This window comes from Amborella trichopoda, chromosome 6, assembly GCF_054954075.1.
Source record: "Amborella trichopoda isolate Santa Cruz 75 chromosome 6, AtrichopodaSantaCruz75HAP2 v2.0, whole genome shotgun sequence".
NCBI classification, from domain to species: Eukaryota; Viridiplantae; Streptophyta; class Magnoliopsida; order Amborellales; family Amborellaceae; genus Amborella; species Amborella trichopoda.
This window is the reverse complement of record NC_142341.1, coordinates 2,743,461-2,770,600: the sequence shown is the minus strand read 5'-3', so window position 1 is coordinate 2,770,600 and position 27,140 is coordinate 2,743,461. Positions and strand designations below refer to the sequence as shown.

The following is a 27,140-nucleotide window of genomic DNA, read 5'->3' as shown; positions in this document are numbered from 1 at the left end:
AAGAAATTGATTATGAGGAAACTAAATTTCCCTTATTACTTCTTAATTTTTTTGCTTCTTGGGCCAAAGTCCTACTTAGGAGGATTTTCTTGATCTAAAATTACGTTCTCACTTTAGATTTACTAGCTGAGATTCTAATTCCTTATCTAAAATAAGAATTTTGAGTGCTTATGTACCAAAAATGAACCTCCCAAAACTTGGACAGTCCTTGTTCAAACTCTGATATATAAATTTTCTAATGTGCTTTCGGAGTGAATCTTGTTACAATATCATTGAAGATGTCAAAAGATAACAAATTACAATTAAAAGTGTTCCTTTAAATTTATATATCAAACAGGTATGTCCTAAAAAAACATAGAAATTTTCCAAATTACCCATATTCATTCAGGTACATCCTAAAAAAGAAACAATTAAGGGTACTTTGTTCATTTTAACTCCAAAGAAGTGTTAACGAGTAATTATTTGGGATGAAATTAATTAAGTACTTTCATTGTTCTGGCTTACCAATACTGAATAGGAGCAATTTGAAAAAATTTTAATATTGTTTTTAAGGATCTACTTGATTGATATAAAAATCTAAAAGTATAGTCTTAAATGTAATTTGTAACCTTTAGATACCTTTAAGAATATTATAAGGGTTTGCGACCACTTTTTGATATTTTCGTTTCCTTTTTGTTGAGTCCAACTATCATTAAAAACTGCCATCCCTATAAAGGTTCTTTTAAGTAAATGTCAATTTTGCAATGGGAAAAGATTCCAAGCGAAAGCAAATTGCACACTTACTTTGACAACCAAAAGCTTGTAGGGATTTGTTTCACTTCGTAACTTGCATATCTCACCATTCAACTCAGATCAAGACAGAAAAAACAAAAATTGCATGCCTAAAGGGTAAATCCTTATATAAGGGTGAGGCTCTAAACAATCAAATTAATCACACTTCAAAAATTCACTAGAAGAGGTTATTTTGATGTTAAAAAACCCTCAATTTGATCATCTCGACATCAAGATGTATAGACATGAGAAGAAATAGATTTCAAATATTAAAAATAGTGCAATTTGTAATGTATTATCTAGACCGTCAATTTTCAAGTGCTCATAGATTGAGCAAAGATTTTTAAGTGTCCATAGATTTGCTTGATCTACACTATTTTTTTAATCTTCAAACTTTATAATTAGAGATGAAATTAAATTTTCAGGCCATCATAACACTGAAATAACATAATTTTCACTATTTAAAGGTGCACTGTACTTTAGTTGTTTAGGGCCTCAGCCTTATACAAACCACACCCGACTTAAAGTGGTTAAAATAAATTCTGCGCTGCCAGCAATGAGTATAAACTGTCCATTGATAAATAGTCAAATTTTGGTTTTTTAGTACTTAAAATCAAATGTTTTAAATTATTCATTGGTGAAAGAAAAATAATTGGAAAATCTTAGATGAGAAAAATCCTCCCAAACTATTCACTTACTCGGGACTACGTGGACATACAACAGTGAATGAAGCTGAGACAAGAGCTCTTTTGGAGGGTTTAAAGATAATAAAAAATCTCGATGGCCAAAAGATGATTAAAGGTGATTCAAGCAATGTCATTGCTTGAGCAAAAAGAGAAATAACGCTACCTTGGAGATTATGCTGTATTTTCAATGAAATCTTTTTAATTTTAAGTAGTGGTTCTTTTGAGTTATCTCATTGTTTTAAGAAGGCTAGTATAGAAGTTGATGCTTTAGCAAAAGATGGGGTGCACCAATATTCATTGGTGGTTACATCCTTTTCTTCTTGAACCGCATTATAATCATTCATAGGTGAATAAAATTCATAGTAACTTATTTCAAAAAAATAATCCTCTCAAATAGGTGTTTTGCTTGCTCATTGCGAGAGCAAGCATACTCTGTACTCTTCTGAGATCATGCAATAGAACCCCTTATTTGACTGAAGGAGTAATCTTTTTGGGACATTATAGTAAATACGAGCATATAGCATGCTACTGCAGGAGCATATACTATACACTTACTCCATCGGGTGAAAGACATACACAAGGATTTCTTTGATATGGAAGCTTTAGATACACCTAAGGATCAACAAATAACAATTTGAAGAAAAAAAGAGGGGGAAGGGGGGTCGGTGAAGCTGAGATTTTGAATTCTTAAATACTTAGATCTTACCATCCAATTTACCATCCAGGAATTGGATGGTCTCTTTATTTCAAATCTTCGATGCTATTTTTTTCTCAAACTTTGTTACACATCCAAGCTATCAAATTTCTTATCAAATGGTTATAAAGAATTGTGACCACCTTGTATCAAAAGTAAATGGTCACATGGTATACAATCCCTATTTTTTTTTCAAGTGCAAAAAAGATGTGCTTGATTTTTATATTCTTTTTCCTTTTTTGGTTTAACACTAAGTTGATGAGGTTATATCCCAAAAAATTAAAGGCCCAAAGGTACTCCTAAAAATGAATTTATTAGAAGGCGTAAAGAGAGGATATACTGCTGAGGGAGCATAGAATCTTTTGACTTATGTCCCTCCTATTCTAAGAAGAAATGATGGGTATGCTCCCTTTTGCATTGCAAAGAAATGGCTCTTTGCTCTTTAAAACCACAAGACCAGGAATGGTGTGATGAGTGAAGATGTAAGAACAAAGACGCAGCCCCCTTCAAACCATTGTGCCATAACAATCTTCCCATTTTTCCTCACTTTAAATATTTCTAGTGGGCCAAAGGCTTGAAAATCTCTTTAAAAGCTAGATTCTTCTTTCACAAAAGCAACATACTTTCACCCTTTTGAATTATACCTTGATGACATTTCTTCCTCTACCAAAACTTCCTCCAATTTTGAATAGGTCTTCTCGTTATTAAACATTAATTTTGCCCCCCAACATAATTAAACCTCTCACATTAAACTAATCAATCCAAACATTTTGATAAACAATTGTACAAGAAAGGACATGTGGGAAATGCATCACAATTTGCTCACAAAATAAGTGGAGAAAATTGTAAGATTCTCCTTTTGAAAGGGACCAAAAGAGTTCTAGGGTCTTCAAAAAAAGGAACAAACAATGAATTCCAATACAGGATTCTATTCAGCCCACATGTTGTCTATGCTTTGGTGTGGAATCAAAGACAATACCATGTATGCTTAGGGTTGATATTTAAGAAAATTAGGAAGGTGCCACGAAGTTTAAGCATGTGTCTTGAGAAAACATCCCATGCACCAGTGCCGGGTACGAAATCATCTCGAATCCTTTTTGAGGAAAACCATTGGATATTCATTCCTTTTGGCTAGATGTTCTTCATACCTACCAGTTTGGTATTCGCTCGAAATAGGGGTGGCAATGAACCCAGACCTAACTTGGGACCCAAGGGTTAGACTCGGGTTTGGGTAAGGGTCTAAAAATTAGACCTGGTGGGTCAGGTCCGGATCCAAAATTTGGACCCCAACACTATTTGGGTCCAGGTCCGGTAATATTTTTTGGATCTCAGTATATGAAATATATTTAAATATACATAAATACATAGATATTTTAATTTTTGGGTCAGGTCCAATTGGGTCTGGGTCCAGGTCTAGGTCCCATATCATTTTTTCTGGTCCCAGTCGGACGCATGCCCGATCTGACCTATTGCCACCCCTAGCAATATCTCAATGTTGTCAAGATCAGATTGATCATCAAATTGATGCGGGGGAAGGGGTAGTCTAGTCATTAAAACTGGTTTGCCTATCAGTTATGCTAGTTAGACCGGATTTAGAAAGAATAAACAAAATATTGTGTTTATTTTAAATTTAAAAATATATAATGTGTTAAAAATTTGCCCAATCTTGTTTAACCGGTTTAACACGCGACGCCCACCAACTAAAATCCATTAAACATTGTTTTTAACTAGCTTTCCGCCAAACTGAGGTTCCGACCCGATCTGATATTGACAACTATGGTTTCCAGTAGTTTAACAACTGCTTGATATTGGCATGCAATGTTTTGAGTACCACCTTTGAAGAAAACCATATTGATATTCTTTTTGGTAGGCGTTCTGCGTACCAGTACCCGTTCCGGGTACTTTTTGAAGGAAATGGCATAAATTTGAACAAATACCAAAAAGATGAAACAATGAATCGATAATGGTTTTTGAACCCTAAATCTTCTTCAAAGAAGAGGCACATGATGCCACCTAAAAAGAAATATTTATGTGGCTGTTATATAGAAGCAATAAAAAATGAAAAGCAAAGAGAGGTGAGAAAGCGATGCTTGTTTGTGAACTAGAGAGAGTGGGATATTGCATGCATTGGTTTTATATGTTTATACAAGTTCCAATATTCACATTGATCATAACTTTTTTTTTTCTTCTTTTTGGAAAAGTCATCTTGATCATGATTTATAGATTAATCGTCTATAATATTGCGTATATTTACTTAGTCATAGTCAAGGTTTTAAAATTCAACGATATGAATCAAAATCGATCGATCCGAATCAGATTTGGAGGTGGATGAACTGGATCTACCAATATATCGGATTACACCCGATCCCCCCTGGACAACGGCTTTACTTTAGCAACATGTAGAATCATCGAATCATGCGATGAGACATAGTGGGATACGGTTTGAAGCATTTCTTAGGCTTTTTTATTCCTTTCTCTACCACATTTTGGCATTTTGCAATGAATAATTTGTACGAAAGCATTGTATTATGACTACAAAACAATATTTTCAGAATCAAACATGTATAGAAAAAAATTTCGATCAATTGAAAGGGCTGTTTTTTCACGGGTTTTAAAATTTCTGCCATTCTTTCAATTAAATCTTCAATACCGAATGTTTTTTTTATGAAATTGGGTGCTTTGGAAAGATAATCGAAGCCTCTACCAGATCTGTGTGTAGGTTTGTTCAATCTATAAAAGATTGTGGGTCGATTTTCGCTCAAAAGGCTGCTGTTGAAAAAACAAGAGATTGATAAAAAATTGAAGATTATGATTGATTTATAGCTCGTTTTAGATCAAACTGAGTTTTGGTTTTTCGTCACCAAGGCTTCATTTCTCAAATAAAATTGTTAAAATTTATTTATCATTATTTTTCTATCAAATTTTTCTTGCTCGCAATAAATGAAAAATTTATGGATATGATATTTCTCACATTCTTTTGATTAAATATTTTGTAATACTGAATGCTTTGATGAAATTTGGTATCTTCAAAGATAATCGAAGGCGTTACCATGTATGTGCATTGATTTGTTCGATTATCATAAGATTGTGGATCGATGTTTACTTGAAATGTTGCTCGATTTTAGAGGTTTTGGAGAAATCGGTTTTTCTAAAAAGGTACTTATTTTTCTTAATAAAGTTGTCTTTTGATGAATATGGGAATAAGTATTGTTTCTATGTTTTAATTATCTTCAATTTTATCTCGTGACTTTATAAATTTTAGAGGAAAAATGTTGGGTTTTGAATTTTTTCTTTGAATCTTATATTTTTTCTTTTAATATTGTAGTATTTTTATCTATTTTTTAATTATTTTTTATAACATTTAGACTTGAATGCATAAGTATATGTCGTTGCCTGTTATTATCAATTCTTTTAAATAGTCTAGCATGTCCTTTTTTTTTTTTTTTTTTTTGTTTCACGATGAATGTTACGATTTGTTTATATTTGATCTTTCTCTATTTTTCTCATGAAACAAAAAAAAAAATTTTGTTACTAAATGGGAATAATTGGTCTAGAAAATTTGTTTATCTCATATTTAATTGTTTATCTGAAAAAAATAATTTGTTTATCGCAAAAAACGAACCAAATGGGAATAAAAAAATCATGATGATGCCTATATCTAGCCATCTCACTAAAATAAATGGCTTATATTAGTTGGTCTAAAAAAACACTCTAAGGTGTTTTTTCAAAATTTTCTTTTTTTGTGATTGTTCTTTAGAATGAAAAAACTGTACATTTAAAAATTTGTGTCAAACAATTGTCTATAACATGGTTTTAAAGATGGTTGCATTATACTACTATACAACCATTCATGAAATTATCCTCTACTATACAACTGTTGCATGAAATCATCCCTCTGAGGAATGATTTCATGAACTGTTGTATAGTGGTATAATGCAACCACATCTCTAGAAAACTATGTTTTAGGCATTTGTTTAACTCCAAATTTTGCACACACATTCTCTTCATCCTTATAATCAATCCTAAGAAGAAAAAAAAATTCAATTTATAACTCAAAATTAGTATCCTCCAACAATGAATTGCAACCATCCATTTGGTAAATTTCAAGATCTAGGACTTAAGAAATTCAAAATCACGCTTATCCTTTTTTTGTGATTGTTCTTTAGAAAGAAAAGAGTGTACATTTAAAAATTCGTGTCAAACACATGTCTCTAACATGTTTTTAAAAATGGTTGTATTATACTGCTATACAACCGTTGCATGAACTCATTTCTCATTTGTAATAGCATATCTCTTTGATGGAGGGCTTAGATGAAAATACAAAATCATATAATAATGCAAATAGGACATTTGGATTACTAAATAATATTTGCTTGTTGTACTGAATAAAACAAATAAAAACGTTCTGTTGTCCCTAGTAAGTTCTCAATCCTTGAACCAATTTTCTTTTTTTGGAAAGGTTTATGTACTTCCCCTACTACGTAGAAGGTATATGCTTCCCCCAATTCAGACCAAGTGAGTCGCTTACCGTTTGATCTAGATCTGACGCTTTAGAGTATTTTTTTTAAAAAAAATTTTATACAAATTGTATGAATATGAAATTTGATACGTGCTATAGTTTCAATGGTACACACCTAAAAAAGATATTAAAAAGAGTTTTTTGATAAAATATAATGACCAAAATACCCTTTAAATATTTCAGGGGTATTTTGTTCATTTTATTTTATTGAAAATATTTTTTACGTGTGCGAGTTTAAGAGAGGATTTGACAACCAAAATTTGGTCTCAAAATATTTATTTTAAAAAAAACTAAAAATAAAATAATGTAGAGACGTGACATTGTGATATGGACCATCTCAGCTGTCCATTAAGAATGGACGGTTGGATAAGGAGAAGTATAAGTTTTATCCTATAGTGGAAGCATAGAAAGCTTGCCCTTATTTTTTTCCTTTTTAAGTGCATGATAAAGTTCTATAAATTAGCTCTGTATTATGGAAATATAGTATTAAGATGGATTTAATTATGAGTTAGCTCTCTACTACTAATATTATGAATTCCATTTTAAAAATTACTTTAGAAATTAGAAGAACATCTTCAAATTACATTAGAAATTATCTTTTTTAAGCATATTTTTTATGCAATATTGTTCTGATGAAGGATGTGGTTTGTATAAGGTTGAGGCTCAAAACAATCAAAGTAAGGTGCAACTTCAAATAGTGCTGAAATAAGTTGTTTCAATATCATGCATCTTTTTGACGGCTTGAATTATAGAATTTGAAGATTAAAAAATACTGTAAATCGAGCAAACCCATGAACACTTAAAAATCTTGAAAATCGTCGATTTAGATATACATTACAAGATGCACTATTTTCAAGACGTGAAATCTATTTTTTTTATATTCATACATAAATCTTGAGGTCAAGATGATCATATTTTTCAGCATCAAAACAACCAATTATATAAACTTGTTTTTTTTTTTTTAATGTCATAAAGTATATTAGTGTTGTTATTTTTTTAATGAACTTTATTTACTTAGATGCATTAGTTTGCAAACGTGTACTCCATTTTAGTTGTAGAGTGAAGACAATATATTTCTTTATATTCGTATTTTTTTCTTAAAAACTAAAAAATAATGAAATGATTAACATAAATCTAGAAAAAAAAACATCTCAGTATTCACATATTTTTACAAAATAATGAAAGTACACAATGCACCACTCTCAATTTGTTTTATAAATTCAGAAAACACTATTTTTAGATATTTTTAATGATTTTCAAAACTGTTTTTGGGCATAAACCTGCCAATCCGCCCAATTCTCCGATTAGAATTGTCGATCCAACATTTTTTTTATGCAACTGATATGTTGCCGATCCTTTTTTTCAAACCTTAGTCATAATCATCAAGTGCTAGTAAATCATATATACCCGTTCTAAGAGCATGCCCGCACACACATGCACATACACACACATATAATGAATAGTAATATAAGTGGAATCTCAGTTGTCAGATCTTTATCGGGCAGTTGAAAATATATATCACTATCCGAATTTTAATATGTTTTCAATAAATTATATTGAGATGAAATTTTAGGTGTATATGCTTGACACTATTGTGCACCATATATATATATATATATATATATATATATATATTTACCATTATTTCAAAAATACCTTGACGTTTCTATTTTATTTTATTTATTTTTAAGTAAAACAGTTCATTTTTTATTTTTCAAAAATCAAAATAAGTCTAAATTCAGCTTTTGAAAAACCGAAAATTAGTTTCGTCCATTAAACCCATTTGCCCGGCTTCTCTCATCGTGCCCTAACTTGTTTCACCGTAATTTGTTTCATTTCAAGTTACCCAAGCTATTTCATGACAATCCACGTACCCAAACGGCCATTTAATGATCATTATCGGAAAACAAAATTCGAACTTTGTATTTTCTAACACTTTAGATCCCACCCTGAAAAAATTTAGACAATCTTCTATTCAGACACCATTTGTGTTTCTAATAAAAAGAGACCTCAATTTAGAAATTATTTTAATGAGGTTAATCTATGGATTAAAAAAATTAAATCCCCAAAATGTGGGGTGCTAAAATTTCTCCTACTTTAGGTTTTACTTTCATATTTTTTATATCTTTATATTTCTAAAAAAATTATAAACGAATTGAAACAATACTTCATTATAATTTTTAAAACTGAAATATAGGTCGTTACTACAAATTAAAAAGAAAAAAAAAAAAAATTCAAATATTCACCGCATACCAATAAGCATACCAATAAAAGCTAAAGTGCAAGTTCTATTGGACAGTTACGAAACCAACTTTATTCTATAGAACGAAATATTTGGTGGACAAAAAACAATATACCCATAAAATAAGTATAGTGAAAATGACGATATTGAGATTTTTTCTTTACCTAAAAAAAAGTCATATTAGGGCAGATTTTCAAGGCTTCGATCCTTGGTTGAAGAGAAATAGGCGTATTTTTTAGAGCTTCTGTTGGAAGTTAAATAGTGTGAACGATAAAAGTTTTCAAAATGTTTGGTCGTGATTTTCTTCTACGAAAGAAAGTTTTGAGATTTCAAATATTGATATTCAGTTGATTGTGAGGAATTTGTTACATCAACGGAGTTCTAAACCTTTAATTCGATATCATTGAACCCCACCCTATCCTGGATGTTTTAAATTGAATTTTGATGGTAGTTCATTGAAAAACTCAAGACGTGCTAATGTGATGAGAGATTATCAAGGTGTAAAAATAATCACTTTTTATGGCCTGTGTGAGATAACTATAGCAAGCCAAATAAAAATGTTAGCTAGGCTGTAAAAATTAAATCTATCAAAAGATCGCTGTGATCAATCCACAATAAAATTGCGGCTTTGAATCATGTTTTTAAGAAAGTCAATGAGAAAAGCAGACTCGCATCCTACGTTGGTGTTCAATTCCTTATCTTTTTAATTGTTGCGTTTATATCTTTTCATTATAACTGTTGGGTTGATTGAGTAATAAAATCTTTATGATCTTGTAAAAGAAAAAAAATGAGGATGTTAATATGACTTAACGGAAAAACAAAAAGGAATAGGAATCGAAATGAATCCATAATAAATAAATAAACTAATAATAATAATTTATCACACCAACAGATAATAAGACGAAAAAAAATAAACTTAAATGGACGGATCATATATGCCCAGTACAACAATTGTTGGAAGGTACAAGTTAATTCAAATGAAAAAAATTGAAAGAAACGAAATAGAACTAAAAAAACGTGGTTGAAAAGAGTCTGAAATCAGATCAGGAATGTTCTTTTGTTTACCATAGAACCCCGCTTACCGCCTCAATATAAAGAAAAGAAATGTCCTAATTGCACCTCTATACACTTTAAGGGGAAAAACAACCTCCAAATTGGAAAACACTAATCGACAAGATCTAAACATTAGAAAACTCAAATTTCATTTTCTCCTGAGAATAATCATCTAGTGATTTTTAGGTAGATTCAAATTTCATATTAAAAGAATCCTTCCAAGTAGGTTTTTTAGACCAAAGTAAACTGTACTCCGGAGGGAGCACATGGTTCGTGTCCTACACAAAAAGAAGGATAATAGTTAACAATATAAGAAATATATTCGGTAAAACTATTTGTAGTTCATATGATCATTATAATAACATAGTTATGGGGGCCATCACCAGCAATCCACGGTGATGGAGAACGTTTGTTCTCACCCTTCAATCAATAACTTGGCCAAATTAATTAGGAACACATTTCTATAATATGCCGTCCAAAGGTATAATGCATGCGATAGTACATCTAACAATTGTAAATGTTTTCTTGGTATAAATACTATTTTTAGTTTTTAAAATATATTTATTTATTCATATTAATCATCTCCATATTAAAAATTATATATTCTTTAAAAATTAAGATCAAATTATAAATTAAAATATATATTTCTTGTCGAGCAGCAGCATGTCTCCATTATGTGGGCTGGTAGTCTCCGATTAATTATTACCGCTTATGTGAGTGTATTACCGCTTATGTGAGTGTGAGATAGAGATATGTAGGAAAAAGCTTACAACATTAACATTGATATGCAAATATGTTACATTTCTAAACCAAAATAAAGCATGAGAAAGAAACAATCCCTCCTCAGTAGGCCTCGTGCTCTCCCTGCAAAACCAAGTATACACCATTACAACTATACACCACTTAAGACCTCCCCAATTACCCGAAGCCATGAATCCTAGGGTTTACCCGAACATGATCAAGTATGACCAGATAAAACATGTGATTGCCGGGATCACCGCCATCAAATCAATGGGTGGATGGTGATGGTGCGTGGCCTATATATGTTACAAGCACTGTTCTATTTCGGATTCCACTCCCTCTGCATCACCATACCAATGGTGATAACTCTATTGACCAAATAGGTCAAGTAATATGACTGTACCCCTACCTACAATAACACAACAATAGGGCCAAGTAATATGGATCTAACCCACTTACAATAACACAACAATAGGGCAGGCCGACTTCCCTGGTGAAACCCGAGCCGGATCCAGGCCTATACAGGCACCTTGGACTTGGTAGTTCTAGTCCAATCCTGGTCGACCGGGACCTAATTGTTCAAGGTCGAGATCGACTTGAACTGGACCTGACCCTAACCTAACCCATTTACATCTCTGAGGGCTAATGGAGAAGGAACTCACCGCTTTAGGAGAGACAAAATCGACGAACTTGTTCTTCTTGCCGGGGGAGATGCGGTGGCCTTTGCCCATGGCCTTATCGTATTTCCTCAACTGCTCCCTGACGAACCTCTCGTATATGAAGGAAGCACCTCTGAATTGGGGCAGCACCAACCAAGCTACAAATGCCACCTTCAACTGGTACCATATTGGTATCCTAACCATTCACCACAAGGCAACAATTAATTCCAATTTGCTTCTAATCAAACAAACTCTCTCTCTCTTCCTTCACACGGTGAAGGGATATATTTGATGTGGAAACTTTTAGATCACCTTGTTCAAAAAAAAAAAAAAAAAAAACTACATCTCATTATCCCTCAAATTTCAAGCTCTTGAGAGAATTTTAAAGCTCTAAATAAGTTTTTTTTCGCTTGCAACTAATATTAGGAATCGAGATTGTGAGATCACAATCATTCCCGCTCATAAATGATCTTAAGACCTCAAATTATCTGAAATCTTTCGGTCAAATAGATCGTGAAGCAATGGTCACGAAAGACCGCAATGGTCACGAAAGACCATCAACCTAATCAATTCCCTTTATTTAACATATTGAAAGTTGGTCACGAAAGACCATCAACCTAATCAATTCCCTTTATTTAACATATTGAAAGTTTTAAACACAAACCCACTTCTGTAGGTAACCCTACCATATTACAAGTAACCACACGATCCATAGAAATAAAATTTATTGGGAAATTTATCTAAATACTCCCAAATTTTCAACAATTTAACATTATCCTCTTTTTTTCTACTCCCATTCATGGTCGTATTGCTATTTTAAAACTAGATAAAAAAATTGGAATAAAATACTAAATAGCCGATCTCTCGTGTCTATTTTTATGTATTCTCATAGCTATTTTAAAACTAAATAAAAAAATAGTGTCTATTTTTATGTATTCACATGATTATTTTAAAACTAAATAAAAAAATATGGATAAAATACTAAATAGCCAATCTCCCGTGTTTATTTTAAAATTTCTAAAGCCAAACCGTCATTGTTGAGGACATATATAAAAAACTTGTTATATATGTTCCGATCCAGAACACACTCCTAATATATATAAAAAACTTGTTAATTTCTCACTACAAACCAGCCGGTTCACCGACAAAACTAACAAATCCATCAATGTACCAACAATCCGACTCACTTTTTATCTTTCGATTCCCTATCTATAAAACTTGCCTCCCCTTCAATGTCTTAATATGTCCCATGTGGACCTATTGCACATGAGTTTTCATTATCTCCGCTCTCTCTCTCTGTTCTCTATCTTCATCCACCGATCCAGCCCTATTTACAGGGTGCCCTATCCGGGTCACCGATCCCTTTTCTAAACCTTGTTCCATACTGAAGAAACTAAACTATAAACCACATGACCATTGAAGATTTCTGTTCATAAGAAATTCATCATCATTCAACAAGTGGATGCATGGCGATGGAGGTGAAATTTCGTAACGACTCGAATCATGTTCTGGAAGAGCTTCCAAAACTGTCCATCCATTGATTTGACGGTTCCAAACCATTCATCCATTAATGGGACGGTGCTGACATCGATGATCATAGAAACGTATCGATCACAATTTACTTCATAATAAGAATGCCTAGGGCTGACAATGGACCGGGCCTGGCCCTAGCTCAGCTCTAGTTCCCAAAGGGCCCGGCCAGGTCTAACAGGGCCAAGAGGCATCGGCTAGGCCTGGCCCAAGTAAAATCCAGAAGAAGTAAAAGGAAGAAAACAACAAAAAAACGAGGGTCGGGCCAGCCTTGGTCCAGGCCCACCTTCAAGCCACATTTCATGGCCCAGGCCCTAGGTTTTTGGGTGGGGCAGACCGGGTGATAATCCACTTGTCAGTCCACCCGACCCAGGTAGGCGCTGGACCTGTGTTGGGCCTACCCAACTTGGTATATATAATTTATTATTTTCACGAGGACTCAGCCCCTGATCCAACCTAATCAGTTGGGCCCGGATCTGGACCTCACGGGCGAGGGTCAGGGACCCAAGCATATTGGGTTGGACCGACCCGTTGAGAGCCCTATTTTCTCCTTCAAAATCCTTTTCCCTCACAATTTCAAAATTGTTGTCAAGATTTCTTACCAGGACAACACTGGAGCAGCCACCATCTCCATTAGAGTGAGAAAGGAATAGAGAATCCAATAAGCCAGCCATTGCTCATCATCCAGTTTTGATGGGCTTTCAATTGCTCTAACTGAAGCATACCTGTTGCATTCAAATATTTAAAAAACAGGGCATGGAAAACATAGAGGAACAAAAATCCTAAATTTTTTTCCCCCAAAAACAGTAATCACTTTTGATGCCTCTAAATCTTACAAGGAAAAACTAAAATCCCAACTCTTAAACTAAGATGCAAGAAATCTACTTACAATGGGTATAAGAGCATCACAGAAGGTCTGCATGCCACAACAAGAAAAGAGAAGTATGGTCAAAATACACGCAAATTATGATCAAACATTTGAGAGAGAGAGAGAGACAGGCTCAAACTTCACTGAAGTAAAATGGGTTAGAGAGGAAAGAGAGAGAATATAACCATGATTCACTCTAATTGAGAGAGAGAGAGAGAGAGAGAGAGAGAAGTACCCAGCAAGAGCATGGAGATGGGTCAACAGAGTCCAGAAAAACCCCATACTTCAAAATTTGCAGTCCTCTGGTCACAAATATGGCAGTTTTGAGAACGAAGATCAGTTCAACAGCGAAATGCGGACAGAAAGAGACAGTGGGGGTTACATGTGTATTTATTAGCAAAAATTTCGAATACTTTAATTGAGGTTTGATTTGTGGGAATATGGGAAACTGGAGAGAGAAGGAAACGAGGGTTACATGGCATGATCTGAGCAAGTATCGGATTCTGGCTTAGACGTGGCAGTCTAAGTTAAGCACCGATCAGATTGGCCGACCTTTTCACAGGTAAAGAGTTTAAATAACTTTGTTTTGTTGAAGCTTTGTTGATGTGGTTTCTATAAGGTTGATACTTTAAAAAATCAAAGTAAAGGTCAGAAATAGTGGTAAAATATATGGCCTAATTTTTTTATATTTAATTATAAATTTTAAAATTTTAAAAATAATATATATGTAGCAGATCTATAAACATTTTAAAATCTAAAAAATTGACCGTCTAGAAAATATATTACTTGATGTGCTATTTTTAAGACAAAAAATTTATTTTTTCTCATGTCTATACATCTTCAGCTCGTCGAGATGATCGATTTGAAGATATTTAGACATTGATACAATTAAATTTTTGATGTATATCTTAATTTGATGGTTAGAGCGTCACCTTTATATAACTTTTTAAAATAAACCTATGTTTTATTTTCATCTTTCACAAAAAGTAATTAAATTTCTTAGTAGCTAAGACACTTGTTATGTTTCTTACGATGATAAAGAGTAAGAGTTTTGAGAAACAAAATTTTAAATTTTGGCAAATTTTGATCAAAGATTTTGAATGGTACTTTTTTAAAGGGGCTAGATCATGGTAGTAGCACCCTTATATTTTAGTCACCACATTGTGGTTTCTATTTCCACTGACGCAACTCCCTCAACACCTCCAAAAAAAACTTGGTCTTAAATTATTTGAAAAAAACGGATTGGGGTTTTCTTCCCCCTAATTTACCAAGCAAAAAAAAAAAAAAAAGATTAAGTGTATTATTTTTTTCTCTTATCAAATTGGAGAGGAATAAAGTAAAATTTTGGCATCTTCTTTCATGTTGTTAAGTCAAATTTTTCTTTGTTTTAAAGGACATATTCCAAATTTACATATGTAAAAAACAGGGCTTTTTATTTTGGGAACTGCCTTGTTATTATTTTGGGAACTGCCTGTATAACAAGGATAAACCTTATTCTATTTTATTTTTCTGAAAACTATAAAATCATGGAACAATTCAAGGAGACCACTCGTGTTCATTTATTTGTCTTTGACATCTTTACTTTTATAATGTTTTTTCCATAGCTCGAACTCCCTTCCATGACGTTTTCTAGATCTTATACGCATATCGTTTAGATCGAGGATCGTACCAAGTGTAATAACTGGTGACGGATAACATAATTAAAACTAAGCAAAATACTAGGAGGGTTCAGTATTTGCGGAATGGATCAACCGATTCGACACCCGAGTTCGATAAAACTTGAGACCCTACAGTTGTGCCCAGTCTTGGTCAATCTAAATAGGAAATCACATATATAATACCAAGTTTTTTAGGACTCGATGATACAACACATATGATATATATATTATATAAGAGTAATGATCATATGAGACCCTCCCACACTTATGTGTGTATGACTTTAAAGGATCATAATTAAATTTAGTACAGATCTCTAAAAAATTTATCACATAGATTTGAGACTTGACTTTTCTAAATAATTGTGTCAAATTTAATGGTGATTCTCTGGAGTCCTACACACATGGGTGTAGGAGGGTATCATAGGATAATTACTCATTTTATAATATGTCGTCATCATTACAGTCTTTTTTTTCTAACTATGAGTCGGCTCCATAAATTTTGATCCGCCATTCTGCACTACTAAGAGTCATACCCTTAGTGAGGTCATAAGTATCTATATTTTTTCTCAGTACTTCCAACTATGTCTTTTTTGGCCTATCTATTGCCAGTTTTGAAACTTCCACTCGAACCAATTCGCACCTCTTAACAGGTGTTATAATGGGTATGTGTTGTACATTGTCGGCCCACCTAAACTTATTTTCTCTCATTTTATCATCTATTGGAGTCATACATATGTTCTTATAAATAAATCCATTTCGAAGTCTATCTCTTCTTATCTTGCCACTCATCCATCTTAACATTCTCATCCCAGCTACACTCATTCTATGGAAATATGTTTTTACCATCTACCATTCCCCCCATAACGTGAAACTAGTCTCACATCCGTCCTATAGAATTTATCTTTCAGTTTCGTTGGTATGTGTTGACAAATTATAAAAACTAGATATTGGGTTTTCTATCTTGTATATTACAAGATATTAAGTTTCTGATATTGAGTTTCCTATTTTGTGGGATTACTATTATAGTGAAATTTGTTTCCTAAAAGGCAATAATTGTAACTCTATAAATCTTTGTTAGACCAGAGTAATCCGTTATAAATGGGATATTGGTTGACCTTCCGTAGATATATATGTCTGGTTGGTTTTTCTCTCTCATCTCTATTTTCTTTATTGCAAATTTAACATGGTATCAGAGCAGACCGATTTATCAGTAGCTATCCATTGTTCATCGGGCGTTGTTTTGTCTCTCTTGATCTTGGTCCATATCTTGTGGGTCCCTATTTTTCTCTGACCTTGCTGTTTTCAGTACAAGCACCTAACTCTTGCTCCTTCAACTCTTGCAAAGTTGTATGAAAGGATCGTGTACCCCTCTGGGGTTCTTCCAATTAGAGATACAAGGTGGGATTCTACAGTCTTGTTGCTTTTAGCTTTGTGTTGCAGATCTCTATTTTCATGTCCTATCTCGTTTCCTTTGTGGTTCATGTCCTCCATGACCTTGATGCCATAACCTCTATTTTCATCTTGCATTTCTACATATCTCACGAGATTGTTTCCAATTTGATGCAACACGTTGTCAATAATTTGACCACTTGCTATTCTCTATTCACATATTGCCGTGATCTAAATTGCACGGGCCCTTCCCAACAATTTGATGCACAGGCCCAGTTCCGCCTCTTTAAGCAAAATTTCATCTTCTGAAAGCAAAAACACTCGGCTTTGTTGACGGCTTAATGGGTTGATATAGTGCCTTGTGATTCATGCGCAAAGGTCATTGATTCGTATTCTCCCTTGGCGGGCTGGATGCCCGGCCCTCTCTTTCTCTTTCTCCTCTTATATTCTGATCGAGAGCTTTTAATACGTAAATTGTTGGATAAATATTGACGTTATTTAGAGAGAGAAACAATATTGTTCATTGGGGTGGTTTTTAGGTTGTTTCTGATTGAGATGTCTTCTACTATTTAATTGTCATTTATTGATCTGGTAAGTCTTCTTGTTACCCTTATCTTCTAGTAAATGAGTGATTCAGAAAATAACTCCAACATGAAACTTAGTATTGTTCTTTTGAATAAACTTAATTATTTTACTTGGTCAAAAGTTGTTTCTCGTTCTCTCTTTGAAAAATCTAAACTTTGATACATAACTAGGAAGAAAATCATGAATCTTGGTTTTGAAGCTTCTAAATAAAATGTTGAAAAATCTCCCCTGGTTGCTAATAATAAGAAATATGAAACAAAAAAGCTTCAAAATAATGGTGGAGGTAGAGAACCCAACAGACCTATCGCTCAAACCGCAACCACTCGAACTCATCATTGTAATTATGATCATTATCAGCAACCAAGTAACAACAATGACTCTTCCTTTCCCACAAGATCATTCTTCTTCATTCTCAGACACAACTAGCAGGTTTGCTTATATGCCTTCCTGTGACATTTTTATTTGGATAATAGACTCAGGGGCCATAGATCATATGACTAGCAATTTACAGTGTCTATCCAACCTAAAAAATAATGAAAATATGAACTCTGTATCTATTGCCAATGGTTCATTTATTCCAATCCATGGTGTCGGTAAGATCAATTTCTTCTCCAAATACCAAAACACTGAAGCTCTTTTTATGCCATCATTTTCCTCTACCTTGATGTCTGTTAGTAAAATTACTCAGAGCATGAATTGCGATGTTATTTTTTCTCTTAACTCTACGACTATCCAAGACCGGACCACGGGGAGAAAGATTGTGAATAAAGACTGTTTCATGGGCTATATTTATTCAATCAGGAGAATAAGGATTTGGTTACTAGTCAAGATATTATGATATTAACAAATTGTGGCATTGAAAATTTGGATACCCTTAAGCTAAAGTTTTAAATTTTTTAATACTCTCTCTATCTTTAAACTCTTATTCTTGTGAAGTTTGTAAATTCTCAAAACAGACAAGACTTATTTTTCAGTCTTCTATGCATGTTTCAAATGAATCCTTTTATTTGATACAATCTAATGTATGGGGACCAGCCCCAGTTGATTCTTTTGTGGGCTTTAAATATTTTGTTACTTTTATTGATGATTGGTCTCGTGTTATTGGGGTTATATTTATTGAAATAAAAAACAGAAGTTTCTCATGTATTCAAAGAATTTTCCAAACTGATTTTCACTTAATAAAATGGTAAGATTATAATTTTATGGACTGATAATGGCATGGTGTATGTGAACAAAGTATTTTCTGAGTATTTATTGAATCTTGGTATTATACACCAAACATCGTATGTTAGAATACCTCAGCAGAATGGAGTTGCTAAAAAGAAAAATAGACACTTTTTCAGAAGCTACAAGATTTTTGATGTTTCAGATGCATGTTCCTAAAATTTATTAGCCCGAAGCTATTTTCACTGCTTGATATCTAATTAACAGACTTCCAAGTAAAATTCTTAAGGATAAGTCTCCCTTTAAAATTTTGAAAAATAGAAAAATTGATTTGTCTCATTTGCGAGTATTTGGATGTGTGTCTTACGTTCATGTGGTTAGGCACAACTGAGATAACTTTGATAAACATTCCATTAGATGTATCTTTATTGATTACTCTTCTACTCAATAGGGATACAAATGTTATGATCCCACTACAAAAAAAATGTATATTTTCAGAGATGTTCAATTTGTTGAAATAGAATCCTATTTCCATGGCCCATTGGAGAGTAGTTTGAAAAATAAGACTCAAGAGGAGTGTTCAAGTGGTTGGATTTGGTGGCTCCACTCTCAGCTTCGTTTTGCCATATTTATCGTGAGGCAAAATCCTTTGCTGACTCTCTTGCTAAAGGAGGGGCTTCATTGCCGGCTCCAACTATTTGTTCTGATGTAATTTATTTTGAGTAGATTTGTTTAATAAAATAAAGAATATTTGTCAAAAACAAAAAAAGACTTGTCTACCCTGATAATCGTAACACTAGATGAGTAGTAAAAGTACGCCGGAAAAGGCATATTATTTGGGTATGGGAGCGGTTTGTATAGAGCCTAGGCTCTAAACAATCAAATTAGAGCCTATATTCAAATGGTATCAAGAAATGTGGTTTCAATATTGGATTTGTGATAGCCTTAAAATATAGTTTCATATTTATTTTTATAAAGTTTAAAGCTTCAAAAATAGTGCAGATTGACATATCTATGAAACTTTTAAAATCTTGAAAATTGACGGTCCAAAAATGCGCTACAAAATACACTATTTCCAAAACTTGCAATCTATTATTTTTCTCATGTACATGCATGTTGATGTCGAGATGATAAATTTGAAGATATTAGGGCATAAAAAACAATCTTTTCTAGTAAAATTTTCGAGGTAGGCTCAAATTTGATTATTTAGAGCCTCGGAGTATAATAAAATGGGGTCAATGATGATACACGCCAACGTCCAAACTCCTTTTTAGGATAATGGGCTCCTCATTGTGTTATGTGTCATGCACATAGTGCTACATAACATAATCATGTTCGTCATAATACGTTTTACGAGTCGTGGTTGAGTGGATCTTTCCCATCTATGTCCATGGGGATCTTTATGTCCCGCCTCATTTGGGTAGGAGAAAAGACATGCAAATATTTAGAGCATGAGCACTGAAAGAGAAATGATCTTGTGATGTAGCTCTTGTACAGATAAAATTGCCTATCAAAAGGTAGCCTGTGAATGTGGATATCAACCAGGAGCATGATCCCTAAATAAACAATGAGATGCTTCCTCCACTCAATGCCAACAATGGGAGTTTCACTATGATCATTGCAGACAAAGGCAATGACTCGTTAGTCAATATCCCCGATTTTTCAAACCCTCCCATTTGTGAAGCCAGCTTCATCAGTTCTCTTTCTTGTTCGAATAGTCAAGCCAAGACCTCTGAGTGAGGATGGGGCATATGTTGAAAGTGAGAAGCTCGCCATAGAGGAGCTTTACAGGAGTGTATGTGGAAGAATTTCCTACAAATGTTCTAAGATAAAAAACCCCGCATTCATCTTGTTTGATGCTGATGAGCCCAACATACTCCAGGAGGCTGTGAATTCCTTGTTGTAAGTAAAGGGTGTCTTTCTAAAAGATTAGTTTAAATGCATGGATCATGAAGGATGATAGAACTATATGGAGGTGTAAATCCCAATTAGCGGTGAAAGAGTTCAATCAAACTAAAGGAGTGGACTATGATGAGATAATCCTTCTTATGTGAGAACGACCTCTATTCTCCCAATCCTAGTGGTTGTTTCATGTCTAGAATTAGAGCTCTTCCAAATAGATGTCAAGATTGCTTTTCCAAATGTTAAATTGATGGAGGAGATAATTATAGAGCTACTAAAAGATTTTGTTATCCAGGGCCTTAACTGCAGAGTATGCAATATATAGGGCCATAATGCCCTATAGATTCGAAATGATCCAAGACAACCACGACCTTTATGTCAAGAAGTACAAAAAAAACATCCAAATATTGCCTTTGTATCTCTACCATATATTATGTTAGCAGGGAACGACCTAGAGCAACATGTTATCACCAAGGAGTAGATGGCTCTTAAATTTGAGATAAAAGATATGAGTAATGCGAGCTACTTCCTTGGTGTTAGGGTACCACCCCATTTAAATGAGAATCATAATGTCCTATGGATTCGAAATGATTCAAGACAACCAATACCTATATGTAAAGAAGTACGAAAAAGCATCCATTTATTGCCTTTGTATGTCTACCATATATTTTGTTTGCAGTTAAAGCACATTGATGGAAGTGCAGCATACCACAGGGGTTTAGAGACAACATCACAATAAGAAGCCCCTTCCATGCTAAGCTGGGAAGGGGTTGCTTCCATGTTTTGTTGACCTCGTCCACAATCAAACACACCCTAAGAATACTTAGCATAGACGCTGCTATGCTTGGTTTGTAGAGCGATGATTAGGGTGATGTGTGCCACAACATGCTTTGGTCTCTTCCAGAATCAAACACACCCTAAGAGTACTGAGCATAGACTCTTGCTCCTCAACTCCCATCTCTTGCCACTCTTTGTAAAAAGAGAGGTGGTCATGGTGGAAAGTGCCACAACATTAGAAAAGAGCGAGAGAAAGGCTACTTAACCATACTTCTCTCTATCGATTATAAAAAAAAAAAGAAATCATGGGCACCAAATTATGATATTCGATTTTCAGTTACTTCTGCACTGTTCTTGGGATCAATTTTGCAACATTATCGATGACGTATAACCATACAAAAGAATCTTACCGCCTTCAAAAAAAAAGTAGAAAGACTTCTTTATTTCTGAAACCAAATGAAAAAATTTGTTCCATCATCATGAATCGGTAAAAATAAAAGAATTTATGTACCCTAACCTTGAATAGTTTTGGATTTCTATTTCTTTTAAAAAATTTATCAATATTTTCAATCTCAATCCCACATAATATAGGATTTTTTTATGTAGGTGATTTTGGATATCACCAAATCCAGCAATCTCTACGTTGATATCAAAATCACCTGCTCAAACTTCTCCACCTTGAACTTTTAATTCGAAACCTTTACTGCCACACCGACAACCCCAAAACCAAGCTCTGATAATACTTATTGTACACGAAACTTCTAAACCCGATGGGTTGATTTTTGATAAATAAAATACAAGAAAACTAAAGCAAGAAAGAAATAACATAAAAAAAAAAAAAATCAGATTTACGTGGTTCGTCACAAATGTGACTACATTCATTGGCAAAAACGATCGATGTTTTCTATTAAAAATAAATAAAATAAAATATAAGGCACTTACTTGAAAGAACAAGAGACATTAGAATGATAAAAAAAATTATTTGGCAAAAGACAAAGAATTCATAAAGATATACAATGGATTTTAGCATGGTGAACAGGTGATTTTAATATCAATGTGCAGATTGTTCGATTTGGTGCTATTCAACATTACCCACGTAAGAAAATCCCATATTATGTGGGATTGAGATTGACATTGATAAGTTTTCTGACAGAAATAGAAATCCAAAAAGTTCAAGACTCTTAGATATATCTCTTGGTTTTTTAGACATATGTAAACATCTATAAGAAGTTTTTTATTTAGTGTAGATTTCTAATTTTACATAAATGATGAAAGAGGAAAGAATATTTGTGCCCTATTTGAGTTGCCATATAAGAAATATGGCTTCTTTTAGAGAGAGAGACATGGCCTCTTATACATGAAGGACAAGGACAAGGCTTTTTTTGAGTTTCCTATAGAAAGAAACAATGCCATGGTACCTTTTACAGACTCATGTAGATTGAGACACTAGTCTCTTGTAAAGAAGCAATTTCCAAAGAAATTTTGGGTAGTTCCCCTTTTAATTAAAAAGGATGTTAGTTTCTCATTGCTCTCGCATCTCTATTAGCATTGTCAGTAATGATTGTCAAAAGTATAGAAAAGGGAGAATAACATGTGATGTCGGTCGTTAAAGTGGTTTAAAAAGATTTTCTCGACTGGATTTTATCGAGTGTTAGAAAGTTAACTTTATGTCCCAAAATCTTTGATATAACTTTTATTAGTATAATAGATTTCGATTTGTCGTGTCCGTAGATGTAGCCCTTTTAAAGTAAACCACGTAAATCTTTATGTTTTTGTGGTATGTGTTTCATGCTAAAATCAATCCATCAGGTTTAGAGCTTCCACAAATATGTTCTCATTCAACCACTGGCATGATTGTTAACAAATCATTCTCAATCAAGTTAAGCCGTGAAAATCAATCCATTCATCAGTATGGTCTGTCCCAGGTACGGTTCTAAAAGGGAATTGGTTCGAATCCCATTCTTGACAAAAACATTTCATTTAGCAAAAAAAAAACAAACCTTAGAAAAATACTTCAAGATTCAATTATAATTGAAACCAATTCATGTCCATTTACTACCTCAAGTAAAACATGATGTAAGAGTATTAATACGATCTCAAATTTTTGCGAAATAATCCTATAGTTAGCAAGTCGAGAAATAATAATATACCAGCAAAACAAAACATCCGCTAATAAATCGGTTTTACTCTAAAGAGTTGGATGCAAAAAATTGGATTAAAACTATGGATCACCAAATAATATGGTAAGTTAAAGAATCATGAATATTTCGGATTTGGCTCTAAAAAACAGCCTGAAAAAATAGGATATATAAAGAGATAACACAATATAGGATTATGATTTGCATTGAATAAGTTCATTAAAGGCACAAAACGATAAATTTTTCGGGAATATAATGCTTGGATATTTTTAAAAAAAATTTGAAAAAGAACAAAATACAGATTTATACCATTTCCATTACAAAAACAAGGCATGCGGCCAGCCCACATAATGTAGAAATGCAGGCTTGGCAATAAATATATTTTTAAATATAATTTGATCCTAATTTTTAGAGAATAATATAATCTTTAACATGGAGTTCATGAATATATAAAAAATAAAAAATTTGAAAACTAGAAATAATAATTATATTAAAAAAACGTTTGGACCGTTAGTTACAATCGTATTTAGATGGACCACCTATTTGCATCCATCTTTAAGATGGATGCCTTATACCTCTAGACCACATAATGTAGAAATGTGATTCAACTGGTATGAAACAATTGTTCTTTTTTTAAAGTCTTTAGAAAACTCGAAGTTCTTAACGGATTTCAAAAACTTAACTTTTTTTTTTTGAAAAAACTGTGTTTTAAACCGAGACTTAGCAACTATGATTCAACTAACAACTAAACTAAAACAACAAAAAAAAGGAAAAAAATTTGAATTGCATTATGAATGTGCCCAAAAATTAAATGTCCCAATATTGTAGAGAGACCATCTAGTTCTTGGAGGTTGATATTCAAATATTGGAGATATCAAAATCCATTTTTTGTTTTGGAAAATAATCATACGGTGATTGTTAGGTCAATCACAAAATCTCAAAAAAAAAAAAAAAAAACTCCCAAGTGTACAGTATGCTCCCACAAGAGCATAGCATACACACTCTAAAGTGAAAAACAATATCTTAATTGATAAAATTTAGGGAAAATAACGAGCAAAACCCCTAAAATTCACAGTTTTAAAATTTGCCTAAACTTTTTCCATTTTATGTTCCTACCCGCTTTTTCTCAAACTTTTAAAGGTGCCAAATTGCCCATATTTCGGATCTTCAACATAAGAATCTATACTTTTTTGAAATTTATAATTATTATTATTATTATTATTACAATCTTTGAGTTTTGAATATTTCAAAATTTTTCAAGCCAATAGTTTATTTTTTTACAATTTTCAGATTTTGAAAGTCCAAACTTTGCAAAAAGAATAAATTTTTGGGTTAAAAAACTTCTTGGATATTCAAAACCGAAACTTGTAAAAATAGATGAATAAAATTTTTGGGCTACATAAATTTTCTAATATACAAAATCCAAAAATTATAAAAACAACTAAATTTCATAAATGTATACTTTCAAATCTTAAAGATCTGAAATAAGGGAATTTGGCCTTTTTGAAAAATGTGAGAAAAATAGGTACAAATGAAAAACAGAAAAAAAAAAAAAAAAAAAAAAAAGAGGGTAAATTGTGAATAATATGAATATAGGGGATATGCGCATAATTATCTCTAAAATTTACAATAAATTATACATTGAAAAGTTCGTATAAAATTATATTTATAATTGTGATAAGAAAGATCTAAGTTACTGAGATTAAACAAATAAAGAAAAATTTTTGCTTTTCATTCATCAAGTTTTACAAAATTTCTTTTTTTTCAATTGTTTCAGAAATGCTCACAGAGAAACAGCATAATGTAGTTTTCTCCACAAAACTTACCTCACCATAAAATACCCAAGAACAATATTTTAGAAAGACTAGATTGAAGAAATAAAAAAGAAGCAACACTTATCCAGAAAAGGGACCTAACCAGCTTGAAGAAAAAAATATGGTAAAAACTGTACAGCCACTAAGATAAGAGAATGATGATTAACATACTGTATCAGATTTAACTTACCAGCAGAATACTTTTCAATAATTTGGCCACCAGACTAGAGAGCAAGTAATCACAAAGTCTGAATGATTACATTTAGGTGTGTTGAACGAATCTCCAACATCAATCCTCTTGAAGTTGGAGATCTAAATCATGGCCATGCCTGCAAATTTGGGCCTCTATAATGAAGCATGATCTCCACAGCCGTAAAGAATCGAAAAATAGATATTTGCACAGGAGACCTGCACCATGATGCGCAAGTAAACCTGATCATTCCCGTAAAAATTCAAAAATAAGGAATCAAGCCATGTAAGGACATAGCTCTCAGTTGGAAATGGTATGAACCAGCACTCTAAAAGTGGGACTCAGGCTCTGACTCATCCTTGGTCCAAGCGCTAGTCCCACTGGACTCAGGCTCTCACTCGCCCTAGGTCCAAGCGCTTGTCCCTAGAATCGAAAAATGGGTATTTGCATAGGAGACCTGCACCATGATGCACAAACCAACCTGATCATTCCCTTAAAAATTCAAAGATAAGGAATCAAGCCATGTAAGGGCATAGCTCTAAGTTGAAAATGGTATGAACCATTATTCTAAAAATGGGACTCAGGCTCTGACTCACCCATGTCCAAGGGCTTGACCCACTGGTCCGACTTGGGCTGGTCCAAATCAGACCAGGAATGTCAAACAAGAAAAAAAATACTGCAAGACAGGGAGACTCAATTTCAGGGTCTTGCATCCCGGAGTTGCCATCATCCCTATCCAGTCCGATTTGGGAGAGTCCCAAGTAGAACAGCTAATTTTGAAACACTGGTTCAAACCAACTGCAAGAACACATAGAGTAGTATGTTTTCAGTTAAAACAATGAGTGAAGAATATTTTCCAGCTGGGATATGGAACCATTTGAATGAAATAGCCAAACTCCCATATTACATGGTATCACAATAAAATTATTATAGAACTTCTTATAAGCAAATATCATGCAGCTACTTACAGTGATGGAACTATATATGAAATTGCCTACCAAATATGAAGATGCAGCCATGGACCAAAACTTTATGATGGAACTATATATGAAATTGCCTACCACATAAGAGGGCAGGCCAATGATGTCTAATCCTTTTCTGCAATCTTGCTTTGAGAAAAAAATGAAGATAAAGACAGCATTACAAAATTAACCCGGCAAACGGAAGTACACTGAATTTTCAGATATAAAGTCCAGTAAATCACTCCCCTCCTTTATGCCCTTGTAATTTTGGGCAAGCCACTACAATAAATTTGGAAACAACAAATCCAAGCCATATGAGAGGGAAGCCCGATCTTATTTCCAGAAGACCCTAAGAAACCCAGAGAAGACAACATATAGAACATTCAAGAACAAACTGAACATGAGTAATTTTTAGGACAGAAACTCTTAATCAGGTTCCTATGTATTTGTTATTAAGATAAGGCTGTGTGATAAGTCCAATAAAGCCAGAACACAAAGTGAGAACAAACCGAACTTGATTTGGAAAGCAAGGCCAGAGAATCATTTGAACCATGATATCTTTGTTATTTTGGTAAGTATATCTCAATTTGAAAAGGGCATAGATAAGTGCGTCAGCGTCCTACAGAAATACACACATCAAAAATGCCATCCCCAAAACTCGCATTTTAAACAAGAGTCACAAAACATATCAGTACCATTTAAAGGCGGAGGAAGAAAGAATTTTAAGTAACAATACGTACTTTGGTAGTGACATATAAGAAAAAGGATAAAATAAAGTGTCTTAAAGTTATGAAAGTA

The 27,140-nt window shown here is 33.3% G+C and overlaps 1 protein-coding gene across 1 annotated transcript; it reads right to left on the bottom strand.

Moving 5' to 3' along the window:
• Positions 1–10,718: 10,718 nt before the first annotated feature.
• LOC18434506 (HVA22-like protein e) lies at positions 10,719–14,178 on the bottom strand. The gene is made up of 5 exons (XM_006844576.4): positions 13,999–14,178; positions 13,785–13,811; positions 13,498–13,620; positions 11,369–11,561; positions 10,719–10,829 (listed from the first exon to the last, which is right to left on the bottom strand). The coding sequence occupies exons 1-5, from the start codon at positions 14,043–14,045 to the stop codon at positions 10,809–10,811; spliced, it is 411 nt and encodes a 136-aa protein (XP_006844639.2). The 5' UTR covers positions 14,046–14,178; the 3' UTR covers positions 10,719–10,808.
• Between the last annotated feature and the right edge of the window lie 12,962 nt (positions 14,179–27,140).

Excerpts from the sequence above, each read along its gene's own strand:
- LOC18434506 (XM_006844576.4), bottom strand. The coding sequence starts at position 14,045 with ATGGGGTTTTTCTGGACTCTGTTGACCCATCTCCATGCTCTTGCTGG. Across the intron at positions 13,812-13,998 it reads CATCTCCATGCTCTTGCTGG|ACCTTCTGTGATGCTCTTAT; the intron begins GTACTTCTCTCT and ends TGTGGCATGCAG. Across the intron at positions 10,830-11,368 it reads ATTTTGTCTCTCCTAAAGCG|GGAGAGCACGAGGCCTACTG; the intron begins GTGAGTTCCTTC and ends TTGGTTTTGCAG.